Source organism: Oxyura jamaicensis, chromosome 18, assembly GCF_011077185.1.
Source record: "Oxyura jamaicensis isolate SHBP4307 breed ruddy duck chromosome 18, BPBGC_Ojam_1.0, whole genome shotgun sequence".
In the NCBI taxonomy this organism is placed as follows: Eukaryota; Metazoa; Chordata; class Aves; order Anseriformes; family Anatidae; genus Oxyura; species Oxyura jamaicensis.
This window is the reverse complement of record NC_048910.1, coordinates 5463182-5476526: the sequence shown is the minus strand read 5'-3', so window position 1 is coordinate 5476526 and position 13345 is coordinate 5463182. Positions and strand designations below refer to the sequence as shown.

The 13345-nt window shown below is 58.7% G+C and overlaps 3 protein-coding genes and 1 long non-coding RNA gene across 9 annotated transcripts in view; 2 read left to right on the top strand and 2 right to left on the bottom strand.

Moving 5' to 3' along the window:
* The first annotated feature begins 250 nt into the window (after positions 1-250).
* On the top strand, positions 251-6152 carry LOC118175691. Its single transcript, XM_035342172.1, has 15 exons — positions 251-509; positions 789-896; positions 1006-1078; positions 1195-1354; positions 1438-1483; positions 2079-2137; positions 2216-2251; positions 3262-3314; positions 3580-3712; positions 3797-3993; positions 4082-4127; positions 4232-4297; positions 4923-4982; positions 5380-5462; positions 5902-6152. The coding sequence occupies exons 1-15, from the start codon at positions 473-475 to the stop codon at positions 6101-6103; spliced, it is 1359 nt and encodes a 452-aa protein (XP_035198063.1). The 5' UTR covers positions 251-472; the 3' UTR covers positions 6104-6152.
* A 1966-nt stretch (positions 6153-8118) lies between these two features.
* On the bottom strand, positions 8119-9903 carry LOC118175693 (histone H3.3A). The gene is made up of 4 exons (XM_035342174.1): positions 9754-9903; positions 9150-9291; positions 8918-9071; positions 8119-8821 (listed from the first exon to the last, which is right to left on the bottom strand). Exons 2-4 carry the CDS (start codon positions 9275-9277, stop codon positions 8693-8695), a joined length of 411 nt encoding a protein of 136 aa, XP_035198065.1. The 5' UTR covers positions 9278-9291; positions 9754-9903; the 3' UTR covers positions 8119-8692.
* A 1712-nt stretch (positions 9904-11615) lies between these two features.
* Positions 11616-12245, bottom strand: LOC118175695. Its single transcript, XR_004755082.1, has 2 exons — positions 12173-12245; positions 11616-12100 (listed from the first exon to the last, which is right to left on the bottom strand). It is a non-coding gene; the product is annotated as an uncharacterized LOC118175695 (long non-coding RNA).
* An 809-nt stretch (positions 12246-13054) lies between these two features.
* The window catches only part of UNK (unk zinc finger), a 45499-nt gene continuing 45208 nt past the window's right edge, over positions 13055-13345 (top strand). The window contains exon 1 of one of the 6 annotated variants that reach the window (XM_035342315.1): positions 13055-13306. In XM_035342315.1, coding sequence (XP_035198206.1) covers positions 13209-13306 — 98 coding nt within the window. In that variant the 5' untranslated portion in view covers positions 13055-13208. The remainder of the gene's footprint in view (positions 13307-13345) is intronic. The other 5 variants (XM_035342317.1, XM_035342314.1, XM_035342319.1 and 2 more) reach the window with 5 other exon arrangements.

The window sequence follows — 13345 nt, the reverse complement described above, 5'->3', positions numbered from 1 at the left end:
TACCTATATCCATGGGTATATTCCTCTATATATCCCTTTATTTATGCATACATCCCTGTATCCTTATAGATATCCCTATCCCAATGCCTATATTTATCTAATATATAGATGGACTGACATATATACACCCTTATACGTGCATTCGATGCCTATACGGTGCCAAAGCGTGCTCTGTGTAGGTGTGTGGTTATATACGTGCCGATGTCTGCCGTACCTCGGTGCGGTAACGCCCACCTCTGCCTCTCGTACTTGTGCAAATACATCCCGACGCGTGTACGCAAGCCGACGTGTCATGCGCACGTATGGGCGAGGAGGCGCGTGCGGCCACGTATAGGTGTGACGGGGGCTCGCACGCCCCCCGTGCTCGTGGATGAGCCCTGTGGGGTGGCAGCTGAGCTGGGTGTGAGCCCCCCTGGGCCAAACGGGGTGCAGGAGGTGCCCGGGGCCTCCCGGTTGTGTCGCCGCACGCCCGATGGCCGGGAAGGAGCCGCTGCTGAGCGCCCTCAGAGGTGAGCGTGGTCCCGGGGGTTCCTCGGTGCGGGGTCCGGGCAGGGGGAGCCCTGGGCAGGGGGTGTCACGTTTGGCCCCGCTGCAGCACAACTCAGTGTTTGCGTTGGCTGCGCCCATGCCTTGTTAGAAGGAAGTTTTCCGGAGTTTCTGCCTGCGGTGGGGTGGGTCTCACCCTGCTCATGCACTGGGCACCTCCCGTGGCGCCTACCCAGGGCCTTTCGCTCCCCAGCGGACCCTCAACCTGAGCACCCAAGGGTGCTGATCCTCCCCTCCCGCAGGCGAGGTGCTGCGGCTGCGGGAGACTGGGGGGCCCTGCACGGACACCTCTCCTCACCTCGCTGCTGTCTGCCAGCTGCTGGAGAGCGTCCTGCGCAAGGGGCTCCGACGTGAGTGTGCCTGGGCATCTGCATGGAAGGGGGGCACTGGCATCCCCCTGTGTCCCCCACGTGCAGCCGAGGCCCTCGCGCCCTGCTTGTGGCTCTTCTTGTCCCGCAGAGCCAGTGTGGGGCTTCCGGAGACGGGATTATTGGCACTGGCTGGAGCAGCTTCCCCAGGGGGAGGGCGGCAGGTGAGCGCCGATGGGGGCGAAGCGGAGCCAAGCGCCGCGCTCAGCCCCAAACCCCCAGCCGCAGCGAGGATGCTGCCCAAGGGCTGAGCCCCAAACGGCTTTCCCCTCTCTCCGAGCAGGCCGAATTCTCTCTCCCTCAGCATCCAAAGAGCCGCGACCTGCTCCAAGGCGCTGACGGCGCAGGGCCGCGGCCGCTGCTTCCTGCGCTCGGCGCTGCAGGGGAAGGTGCTGGCGGTGGCCCTGAGGCAGCTGGCGCGCAGCCCCCGGCTCCTGGAGGTGCAGCACGCGGGGACCCCATGGGACGGGCACCTTTGTGGCTCCTTTTTAGCAGCCTCGTGGCACTTCTCGCTGTCTTTCAGTTCTACGACCCGGCGAGCTCCATCCTCGGCAATGAAGTCCTCCTGGGTAAGCCGGGGGCTCCGAGGAGGAGGGATGGAGCTGGAGGGGGGGAGAAAGGAGCTGGTTGTGATTTTTTTTCCTAAGCCAAGCTCCGTGGTAAAATCGAAGTAGGCTGATGCAGTGATGGGGAAGGAGGTGGAAATGTTTAAAGAGGGCTTGAATCAATCTGAGGTTGGTTTAAGTGTCGTGGAGCCAGGCAAATTGCTCCTGAAGTGTTTTCTGTGCTAGTTTTTTGTTCCAAGGGTGGTTGGTGATGGAGGCACGCTCTGAGGGGTGCCTGGGCTGCCTGGCCACGCAGCCGTGCTCCATGGGGGACTGGGACTGGGTGAAAACCTTTCATCAAAATCAGGAGATCAGTAACCCCGAGTTAGCTGCCCCTAGATGCCTTGTGAGTCTTGGCTCCTCCAGGAGGCAAGTGAGGGGACTGGGCACTGCTCCTGGCAGGGGTACAAGTGAAGGGTCTCTCCCTGGAACATCATCGGTTACACTGAAAATGGCTTTATTTACACAAAAATGCCTTTATTTACACCTCGGCCGTGTCCCTGTGAGGCTGCAGTTGCTGGGGCCCAGCAGTGACTCCGTCCCCTTCCTCCCCGTGCAGAGCCCTTCCTCTCGCTGGTGCTGGTGGTGACAGAGATGGATTTCTCCCTGGATCTGCAGGTGCGGCGATGAATCGGGTGTGGGGGCCCCGGCCCCTTCCCCGCCGGCCCCAACGGCGCCGCACTGCTTTGTTTGCAGAACTGCAGCTTCTTGGACGAAAGCTGGCTGCTGCCGGTAAGAGCTTGCTGCCGCCCGCTCCGGCCCTTGCTGGAATGTCAAACTGGGAGAATAAGGAATTACTTGGTTTGGAGGGATTGCCACGCAACTCTCCGGCCATCTGCGGCCGTATGGAAACTGGGTCGGGCTCCCCAGCACGAGCGGAGCTGCCTCTGCGCTGAGGTTGGATCCTGCTGGGTGCTTCTGCTGTCACCAGGAGCAGATCCTGGCATCGCCCTGGGCGTAAAACCAAGCCAAGGCAGCACTGAGGCATAAATCATTGACGTAGTTTCCCCATGCTCCCTCTCTACTTTATTGACAAAAAAAAAAATGCTCGTTTTTCTGGGTTTACACGCAGAATGTGGGTCACTTCATTTTGTTCTCATTTTTGCTCACTGTGATATTTTTGCTCGCTGTAATATTTGTGCATTTGCACAGAGGCCACAAACAGCGGGGATGCCTCGACGTCTTCCAAAAACACAGCGCATCCCTCTGTCACCTGTTTTAACCCCAAAGCAGCCCCAAGAAGCTGCTGGAGGCCTGTGCGTGCAGGAAGCAGGGCTCCCGCTGGCTTTCACGCGCCGCTAGCCACGAGTGCTCCCGGCCGCCTCTCGGCTCCCTGCCTAACGCGCCGTGACAGCGAGGGCTGCTGCGAGCCGCAGTGTCTTGGAGAAGGGGCAGCGGCATCCCCTGGCTGTGCGGGGACACGTGGGGAGAGGGATGGGGCTCAAAATTCATTAATGGGGTTGGATCTTTGCTTTGGGGTTGGTTCCAGGCAGATCTCCTGAGTCTGGGCACGGTAAATGAGGAGGGTGAGTGGCCACCAATGGTCCCTGTCCGGCTTCAGGAATTAGGGACCAGCCTCTGTGGGCTCCCAAAGCCTTGGTTTGGTATCTGGGTCAGAAATGACCCGCAGCCAGGGGTCCCCATGCTGCCCCCTGTCCTGGTCACAATGGGGAGGGATCAGGAGCTCCTTGGGTGTCCTGTGGCCACTGCTGGGGCCGCTGTCACCAGCCCCTCTCTTGCAGGTGTGCACCACTTACGAGATGGTCCCGTGCCAAGCACTGGGGATGGTGATCAGGTAGGAGCCCTCGGTCCTCCTCCTCCAGCAGGATCTGGAGGTCCAGGCAGTCAAGCCACCCTAAAAAGGGGAGACAAAGACCCCCGAGAGCACTGGAGCAGAGGCTGGGGCTGTCTCAGGTTCTTCTTTCCCCCATCATCTCGGTATCTGCAGGGTGGCTTTTCCCTGCCTCCACGTATCCATGAAACATCACTGATGGCACAAAAGGGATGAGGGGATGGGGATGGGTCCTGGGGGCTGAGCCGTGGCTTGGCCGGACCCACAGGTACGTGGACGGCCGAGTCTTTGTCACCGAGGTGCTCCCCGAGAGCCAGGCGGAGGTGGACGAGGTGGTGCTGGCCGGCGACATCCTGGATGAGATCAACGGCTGCTCGCTGCGCAACGCCTACAGTGGGCAGGTGGGCGGCATGGGGGGCTGGCACATCCTCCCCTCTGCCTCCCCTGCCTGTCCTCCCTCTGCCTTCCTCCATCCTCCCCTGCAGGCTGGGGCGATGGTGCAGAAGCTGAGGGGACAGCCGCTGAGTTTCCGCGTGCTGCGGTGGCGGTGGCACGATGGAGAGGTCTACGAGCCCCTGCTGCCCTACCTGAAGGTCCTGAAGGAGAAAGAGCCCCGCTTCCAGCTCCAGCGCTGCCCCCGGCGCCGGGTGGAGAGGGAGACGAGGAAGGTGCAGGGGGGCAGGTGGGCACTATGGGGGGACAAAGGGGGCTGTGAGCATCTTCCCTGGCAAAAAGCAGCAGGAGGATGCGCGGGGTCCTCTTCTCCCTAGGCTGCTCTACAACGTGCGGTACCTGGGCCAGAGCGGCGTTGGGACGGTGAGGAGATGGGCAGAGATGTGCCCATGGGTTATTTGTCTGGTGGGTTCCTTCTTACGTGCAGGGGGTGTTAGTCCTAATCCTTCCTTTCCGCTCTGTTTCAGTTTGGTGGCAAGGAGGTGCTGGAGTGGGCCATCCCCGCTGTGCTGGAGAGGGGCTCAGCACCACGGGTGAGCGGTGGGGAGCAGGGTGTGCTCCTGCTTGGAAAACACGGGGAGGCTGGACCTGGTCCCAGAGGTGCTTTTAGATTCAGGTCGCTGTTTGAGCCTTCAAGGGTTGTTCGTGGAAATCCTCAGATGAGAGAGCGTTGGGTGGTGATAAAAAGGGCAGCACGTGGCCCCACGCTGGGTCCTGAGTGCTCACAAGGAGAGAGGACAAGGCCAGCCCGTGGGTGCTCATCCCCTGCTGGTGGCCTTGGCGCGGGGACTTGGCCATGATGCTAAAATTGTCTCGTGGATCCACGATGCTGAAAGAAAGACCCTTGGAAGAGGGGAGGCCCCTACATCTTCACCCCACCCTTCCTTTTTTATTATTATTATTTTTTTTCTTTTAAACCCACATCTGAAACGTGGTAAAGTTGGTCTCTTAATTTGCGCTCTCCATCTCCTCTTCTGATCGATGGATTTTGCCACCAGCAACTGGAAAGTTCTCGGAAAGCTGAGATTCCATTCTTGGAATCTTCATCGCGATTCATTGCCTCTGCTTTTGAATAATCTCTGTCTTGCAAGCGTCTTATTAAAATGGAGCTCAGGAGCTGTGATCATTGGGGCTTCTTTTTTTCTTTCCCCCATTCAGGAGGTTTTATTTGATGTAAAGGAAACGGAAATCCTCGTACAAGAGAAGGGTTCTTCCAAGGTGAGCGAGCGACACCCACGGGCAGCCAAAACCTTGCAGGACAAGCTGGGACCTGGGCCCCACGGGTGGCCAGGGTGCACGGGGCGGTGGGTGCAGAGAAATGGGAATGCATCCAGCTGCTGTGGCTTTTTGGGTGAGAGCAGGAAAATCTGGTGGCTCAGACGGCTGCTGCTCCCAAGGGGAGCCCTGCTGCAGGATCACTGAGCAAACATGCCCAGCAGTGGCTCTTTTTCTCCCACAGGGGATTTCAAAACATAAGTAGAGACAGTGGGGGGCTGAAAATAGGTGAGCGTTAAAGGTTTTAGGCAGGTTTGCCACCCACGAAGGCTGTTGGAACACAACGTACACCGGTGGCAGCAGCACTGTGCCCCAGCCTTCCCCTTGTCCCCGGGCACAGGTCCTGTTCCGCTACCTCTACCCTGAGATCTCCTGCGTGGGACGCTGCCGGGAGAGCAGCCGTTTATTCGCCTTCTGCGTTGTGTAAGTGTCACCCGGGGGCTGCGTGGCTCCTCGGCACACGGCTGTCCCCAACCCCAAGGGGAGCATCAAGCGAGCGAGGGTGAAGCACTTGCAGGGGCAGGTGGCAGAGCCCCCCAGCAGCGGTAGCCCGGTGCCATGGGACAAATGTTCCCCCAGGGCAGAGCCTGGCTCGAGGAGCCTCGAGGTCCTGGCCAAACTGAGCCACGTGCGGTGTGACTGGTGTGGAGGTGCAGTGCCAGCGTGGCAACGCTTTGGCCAGCACAGGGTACACGCAGCGGGGCTGGGAGCGGGCATCCCACGCCAAAGCGGGGACGTAGAGGGGTGTAGGTCCTGGAAGCAGCGCTGAGCCTGCTGCATGGCTGCTCGTGCGACGCCAGGAGCTGGCGCTCAGTCAGTCCCGAGTCCTGGCGCGCTCTAATGCATGTGTTTCCATATTTAGCTCGTCCCCGGAGAGCCCCGAAGGGAACACGTTTGACTGTCTAGTGTTTGCATCAGGTTCTGAGCAAGAATGCGAGGAAATCATCAAGAGAATTGGTAAGGGAACATTTTATTTCTTCAGATATAATTACAGTAAAATGTGGAGTACCAAGAATTGCTATTCCATGCCACCACATGCAAGATCTAACAATTGCTTTTGTTGAGATTACTAAGATGAATAGATACTTGGATAGGATTTTTCTTTTTATTTTTTTTTTTCCTTTAGAACTGCTTGACAATTATTTTAAGAAACAGCTTCTAGGCATACCCAGATGTTTCCTTGTTTCCATTAAGTACTTGGAGGAAACTTTGTTTTCGAGGGATGTTATTCTACAACATGCTTTTCCTCCAGGAGCCCAGCCTGCTACTGCAATTTAACACCAGATGAAGTATTAATAAATCCCATCGCTTGCAGTTCCTATTTTTAACCAGCCTATGTACAAGCTTCCCACGTTAGGTGGCTCCTGGGCCACCCCTGACCCCTGGTTTCTTGTGGGACATCCTTGCTCAGCATCCCCTTGGAGGGCTGTGCCTGGCAGGAGGCACCTGTGAGGTCTGTGTGGGATCTGCAGCCCAGCTCCCTCCCTGTGCTGTTACCCAAAAACCTGAAGGCAGCTCCTGAGGCAGTCAGCTAAAGGTGTTGAGATGGCAGCCCCCTCTGTTCAGCTTCCAGCCGGCCCTTGAAAACAATTAAGTTCACAATTTAGGTGCAATGAATTCTTTTTCCCTCCTGGCTTAGCAGTAAGGAAAAGGGTTGTTTAAAATCTAATCTCGGGTCACTTAAACTCGTATTTTTAGCAGCTCTGTGGCAGTTCAGATAATGATCCTAACCAGGGGCCGCGTTTGTTCCAAGTACATTTGGAGCAGATAGGAAAGGGTGTTGAGGAAGTTGTGTAAGAGCCCATGGTAATGAGCACTTGTTTCTCCAGCTGCAGGATTTAAACACACAGCGTGGTTTGTCTGATAAGGGCCAGCCCTGGCTCGAGCCCTGTGCTCCCCCCTGCTCTGCTGTCCCAGCTCAGACTTAGCCCAAAACTTGGCCCCACAGCAGCACCGGCTTGGGTGAGACTCGGGGTCCAGCTCCCGTGCCTGGCGTTGGAGCGGTATTTTTGTACTTTCAGGACGTTGTTGGAGGAGGAAGTGCTGTAAACGCATCCGGTCTTAAAACAATTGCATGCGTGGCCAGTGTTGACTTATTGCCTCCTCTGTTGTATAAACAACTCCTTTTCTTCCTCCCCAAATGCCTCTTTCTGTGTGGCTTTTTTTTATTGAAATAAATCAAGATGGACTAGCTTGAGCTACTTCCTTGTGCAACTTCTGTCTCAACTTTAGCCTTACCAGCATATCCTGTTCCCTAAGAAGCGAGGATAGCCGGTCTAGCCATTCCCATTTAAATGTTAATTACCTGTTTCAGATGTAGTCTGAGCAGCTTTTCCATACCACAGCTTAATAAGGCCTGGCTGTTCCCAGAGACGCTACTAAGAAAACCAGAACCACGTTAGCAGGAAGCCTGGAGGAACACTCTGAAGCAAAGGTTTGTGTCTAATCCTGTTTCATCAAAAAAGCTTAGCTGGGAAAGGAGGATCCCACTGAGAGCCTAGCAGCCCATCTGCAGTCAGGTTGCCTAATTAGTTCTTACATTTGCATACAATCCTGCGCTGCTACAGCATAGCTACTCCATTACCTTGGGCTTAGGGGGCACCATCACAGAAACAGGGAGAGGCAGAAGCCAGCACCTCAGCCCCACACAGGTGTCCCAGGCTCCAGGCCACAGCCCTGTCCCAGGAGGGGAGAGGCTGGGGGTGTCACTGCAGGCAAGCCAGCTCTAACACTTCAGCATGAACTTTCCCTACAGGTACAAAAGGGGAAGAAAAAAGCTTAGCAGTACAGCTGTGCCTTAGCAGTTTCACCACTAAGCAGTTAGGCTTTAACAAAGCTCCCCCCAGAGAAGGCAAGCAGCTGGAGCCTAGCCCAGGCCTGTCCACCTACCCCTCCTCAGCCAGGGCTCCACCTACAGCCAGGCTCCTAAAAACTCAAGGGTGACCAGGGCAAGTCCTCTAGTTTTGTCGACAGCCTAAGTTGCCACAGCAGCAGTCCAGTATTGCACGCATCTACTGCTAACATACTGGAGCCAGGAGTAAGCTTCAAGCCCATAGAAACCAAATGACAAAGACTCCTCACATGTGAATGTAAAACATTTAATTTAAAAATGTTGACACTACAATATATAAAATAGCTATTATAAATGCACATAGTGTATTCTATAGCTGCCAGGTTTACGTTTTTAGGAAACTGTAAGTTACACTGTGGTTAAGACTTGTAGTTTCACCCTCTGAAAAAGTCCACATTTGATCACAGTGATGTATGGTCAGACTAACAGCCCCAATTGTTAAACACTTGGATCAAGTCATAACCAGTTTTATTGCAAAAGGACCCTGTACACATTTATATCAATTCTAGTACCTTACAAGTTTAGCTACCCAACAAGTCATTAACATACAGAAACATGCATGAGAAGCAAGAAAGATCACCCATCCCTTCTGCATATTAGCAACTTGTCACTCCTGAGCAACAAGGCTCACATCACTGAGGTTTATGTGAACAGTCACTTTTAGCATTCATCCTGAGTGAAAGATGGAATGACTTAAGTACAAATGCAACATATTATAAACAATTTCTTACAAAAAAGTCACAAATTAAAACCAAAGTATTTTACAGAATTTACTACAAAACACCATAAAAACAGCCTTCACTTAAGCCCTCTCTCCCCGTATCCTGCGAGCCAACTGGATGTCTTTGGGCATGATGGTGACTCTCTTGGCATGGATGGCGCACAGGTTTGTGTCTTCAAACAGACCCACCAGATATGCTTCGCTGGCCTCCTGTTTCAAGAGGACAAGAAGAAATGTTGTTAGAAACCCTCAGCGAAGCATGCTCAGCACCACGAGCGCAGAGGCCCAGCAGGCCGCCAGCAATACCTGCAGCGCACCGATGGCTGCACTCTGGAACCTCAAGTCTGTTTTGAAATCCTGGGCGATTTCCCTGACCAGCCGCTGGAAGGGCAGCTTGCGGATCAGGAGCTCCGTCGACTTCTGGTAGCGACGGATCTCACGGAGGGCAACGGTGCCCGGCCTGGGTGGAGGAAGGAGGAGCAGGTGAGCCGGGGCAGGGGCAGCGGCAGGCCGGGCCGTACCGTGCCGGCAGCCTTACCTGTAGCGGTGAGGCTTCTTCACGCCGCCAGTAGAGGGGGCGCTTTTCCGGGCCGCCTTGGTGGCCAGCTGCTTGCGCGGAGCCTTCCCCCCAGTGGACTTGCGGGCAGTCTGCTTTGTACGGGCCATTTTTCTTCACTTACCTATGAAGACAAGCACGCCTAAGCCAGGGCCCAGTTGTCCCGGCACGACCCTCCAGGCCCGTCAACGCGGCATCCCCCCCGCGTCCCCGAAGCGGCAGATGTCGGCGGGCTGCCCCCTCCCTCCCCCGCCGCCGAGGCGGGCAGGCGGCCAGCGGCCTCCCCCGGGAGGAGGAGGAGGAGTCACGGTTTCCCCCTCCGCCCCCGCTCTCCGCGTCGCGGCCCGGCCGCTCCCCTCCCCGGGGGAAGCGGACTGAGTCACGCCGCCTCCCGCTTCCTCCCGGGCCGCCCCGGAGGGAGGGGAAGGAAGGGAGGGGGGATGGGGCCCGGCCGTGACTCAGGGCACGTAGGCAAGGCCCAGCCCGGCCACCAGGCTCCGGGGAAAAAAAATGAAGAAAATACCAAAAAAACAAGCCGCACGACACCACCGCTCTCCGCGGAACGCACCCGATAGCCACCGCTTACCGCTCGGAGAAGAAGGACGCACCGGCGCCGGTCTCGCTGCGCACCGAAGCCTGCGCTGCTCCCAGCACGACGCGCTCCGCAGCCTGCCACCCCCTCACTGCGCCCTCCCCGCCGCGGGGACCCGCTTTTTATAGTGGGGGCGGCACACGGCGCGGTGACCTCACAATGCCCGAAAGCAGCGCGCCGTCCTATTGGCCGGGACCTCCGCCGGCGCCGTGGCGTCACGAGACACAAAGGCCGTGCTCCGGTTCCTCGCCGCCGATTGGGCGAGCGCCCGGCCGCTGATTGGATGTTAAAGTAGGCGGCTGATTGGGCAGCGCGGAGCGCCAAGGAGCCAATCGGCGGCGGGAGGGCGCTCTGCGCGCTGATTGGACGAAACGGGGCACGGTTTGGATCCTACCCTTTGTTGCAAAGCTCCACAATGGGAAGTCAATAGGAGCGGGGCGAGCGGCTCCGGGCCACCGGGCTACCGGGGCTACCCCCGGCCCCGCCGGACCACCTCGCCTCGAGGGGGGCTACGAGGCCCCGCCGCCTGCCGGCCCGCCCGCCCGCCCCTCGGCCCCGCCAGAAAGCGCCTTTGGCGGCGGCTGCGAGCGGCGGGGCCGGGCCGCGGGGGGTGCCCGGGACCCGGTGTGCCCCCCCCGGCCGTGGGGGGACCCGCAGCAGCCGGGCCCCGGGGCCGGGGGAGGCCGGAGAGGTGGCAGAGGGAGGGTACGAGCACCAGGGGGCTGCCCTGGGCGGCAGCGTGTGCCCATGGTATGGGCACGCCGTGTGGCCGGGCCACCAGCGCTTGTCACCCGCTGTTGTTGGGGTCACGGCAGGGTTTGGGGGGGCTGGAAGGGCTCGTCCCAGGGTCCGGGGGGGATTGGGGCAGTTCTGCTGCTGTGGGACCCGCCAGGAGGTGAGGGGGATCGCAGCGATGCTCAGTGCCAAGCGGGAACGTCGCCCCGGGACGTGTGCGTGTGCAAGCACGCGCAGGCTGGAGGCCGCGTCCCTTGGCACCACCACTGCTCTCCTCCTGACACCCGGCTCCCACGCGCCTTGTTGGGCGCCTTCAAACTCCCGACACTGATTGTAAAGTTTGGGGGAAGTGGGAAGCCGGAATCCCTCATCCCTGCTGGTAGCATCGAGGAGGATAACAGCAATTAGGTCAAAACGCCGTGTCTCTTGGGGCAGGTCGCTACCTCCAGAGTTGCGGCTTGCTGCGCCTCGTTACTTCATTACAGTCGGAGCCACCGCTGGGGGTGGAGGCCGGTCCCTGCCCCCCATGGGAAGGGTGCCATGGGCAGGAAGAACAGGTCCCAAACGCCCCGCAGTTGTAGCACGCAGCACATGGAGCGAACACAAACAGCCGCCTGCTCGACAGCCGCTCCCGAAGGTACCCGCACGCTCAGCACAGCGGCGCGCAGCTGCCATCAGGCAGACTTTGCATGAGGTTTTGCATCCTCTCCAAACGCCTGCGTCCCTCAGGCCAACGCCCGGTGCGGCGGGCAGAGCAGGGCTGCCGCCGCACGTACGGAGCGTGCGTCTCGTTCACTCCTCTGCCCTGGTGAGTCGAGGAAACGCACGCCAACGTGGTGCAACGGGACCGTGACGTGCGGCAGGGCAGGGGATGCCGGGGGGACGTTGCCTCCCGCGCATCCCCCCCGGCCTCCAATCGCTTTTTCAGGTTGATTTTCTCTCTGTGAAGAAAAACGTGAATTACTCGCTGGAGACAAAAAGCAGCATAGCAATGGGATGACCCGGGAGGCGTGTGTAAACAGTCATTTGCGTTTTACGTGGTTTGGAAAATTGAGACCTGAAATAAAGAGTTCCCCTTTGGTCTGAGTTGCTCGTGCTTGGGAGAAAGAAATCTAGAAACCTGTTCTGAAAACTGCACAGCCTTTACATTTGGTATTTTTAAAAGCATACCACGCTACTGCTGATGTGAGGGGACTGGTGCTGGGCGTTTGTTACCGGGAGTTGGGAGGCATTGCTCCTCAGGTATTTCCCATGTTTCTGGAGCGATGATTGCTTACGCTTCTAATTTTAGATACTTTTGATTTTCGTTCTCTTTGAATTAAGGCTGGGGAAAAGCTGTGCGTCCTGTTAGGTTAAACAGAGGATGAGGGAAAGGCGTAGAGAGCAGAGCCGAGTAAATGAACACACGTTAACAAAGATGTGCACGCAGACAGAACTAAGTGCACCCTGGGCACACTTAGCTGGCATATCCTAAACGTTTCTGTCGCTTGGCAGTTTTCCTGTGCTGAGTTTTCCTGACTGTGAAACAGAAGAGGAAACAGCGTCCGCACCAGATTGTCAAGTAAACAGCAGCACACGGTGACTCGAGTCAGTGCCTTCCGAATCCCTGTGCACAAAGCGGCAGTGTTATTAGCTGAGCAGGTTTTTCCTGCAGGTTCATCACCGACAGCGCCTGTACCTTTGACCCAAAGGGGTGTATGTGGACGGAGACACTACGTGCCATCCTTCCACACAGACCGACTTTGAAAACTTGTCCTACTTGACCACGGGCTGCGTAATCGCAGCGCTGCAGCCTGCCGTGGGGGCTGTTCCACGGACACGGTGTCGCTCCCATCCGGATAATCCTGCAAAGGCAGAGAGCTCACTGTTAGGTGACCCCTGCTGAGAGCCTGCCCACGGGAGATGCCGAGCCTGGGTGGCAATTAAAGGCCTCCCTCTCCTCCCCAGCTCAGCAGGCAGAGCCGGCCCGGAGGTTTATCATTAACATTGCTCAACGCTGGCAAAGTTTAAAAAAAAAAAAAGGGGGGGGGGGGTGTTTGCCACAGAAACTCTGCTGCCCTTCACCACACGAGCGGAGCCATCCCGGCTGGCAGCCGTGAGAGCAAAGTCCCCGGGAGGTGCTGGCTTGTCCTGTCCCGTCCCGTCCCGTCCCGCTGGGTTCCCAGGGAGAGACGCCGCGGTGCCGGGGGCATCTCACGGAACCGCCGGGCTCCGGGGGCAGCGGGGCCAGGCCGTGTGTGAGGCCTGGGCTTAACCTGGAGCCCCCCCGGGTTTCACGTCGCCTGCTCGCAGGTAGGTCGCCCGCTGTCCCCTGGGCCTTCCTCCCCCTCCTCCCCCCCCCCCGCCCGCCCGCCCGCCTTCTCCCTGCAGCGCCCAGGCCCGCGGGGAGGCCGCCGCCATGAGCCCCCCCACCGCCCGGGGGCGCCCTCCCTCCGCCCCCCGCACTACAACCCCCAGCGCCCCCCGCGCGGCAGGAAGCGGCCTCCCCCACCGCCCGCGCGGGGCCCTCTGGGACTTGTAGTCCCTCCGCCCGGAAACCGCTTCCCGGCTCGGCTGAAGCCGCGCGGGCGGCGGGACTACAACTCCCAGCCTGCCCCGCGCCGCCGGGGCGGCAATGGCGGCGGCGGCGCCTGCGCGGGGCTCCCTCCGTGCGGACCGCGCAGAGTGAATAATAAAGGTCTCCACGGCGGGAGCGGCGGCGGCGGCGGGAGGCGATGTCCAAGGGCCCGCTGCCGGGCGGCCCCGCCGCGGCCGGGCCTGCGAACGCCGCCAGCGCGCTGCAGGCGCAGCCCGAGAAGCCGCAGCACTACACGTACGTAAACGACGGGACCCCCCTCCGCCCGGGGGCGCC

Bases quoted from the DNA above. Each gene is read 5' to 3' on its own strand.
- LOC118175691 (XM_035342172.1), top strand. From the start codon at position 473: ATGGCCGGGAAGGAGCCGCTGCTGAGCGCCCTCAGAG. The intron at 3,994-4,081 runs GTGGGCACTATG...TCTTCTCCCTAG, and splicing joins AGGAAGGTGCAGGGGGGCAG to GCTGCTCTACAACGTGCGGT. The intron at 4,298-4,922 runs GTGAGCGGTGGG...TCCCCCATTCAG, and splicing joins AGAGGGGCTCAGCACCACGG to GAGGTTTTATTTGATGTAAA.
- LOC118175693 (XM_035342174.1), bottom strand. From the start codon at position 9,277: ATGGCCCGTACAAAGCAGACTGCCCGCAAGTCCACTGGGGGGAAGGCT. The intron at 9,072-9,149 runs GTAAGGCTGCCG...TCCTCCACCCAG, and splicing joins AAGAAGCCTCACCGCTACAG to GCCGGGCACCGTTGCCCTCC. The intron at 8,822-8,917 runs GTATTGCTGGCG...CTCTTGAAACAG, and splicing joins CAGCCATCGGTGCGCTGCAG to GAGGCCAGCGAAGCATATCT.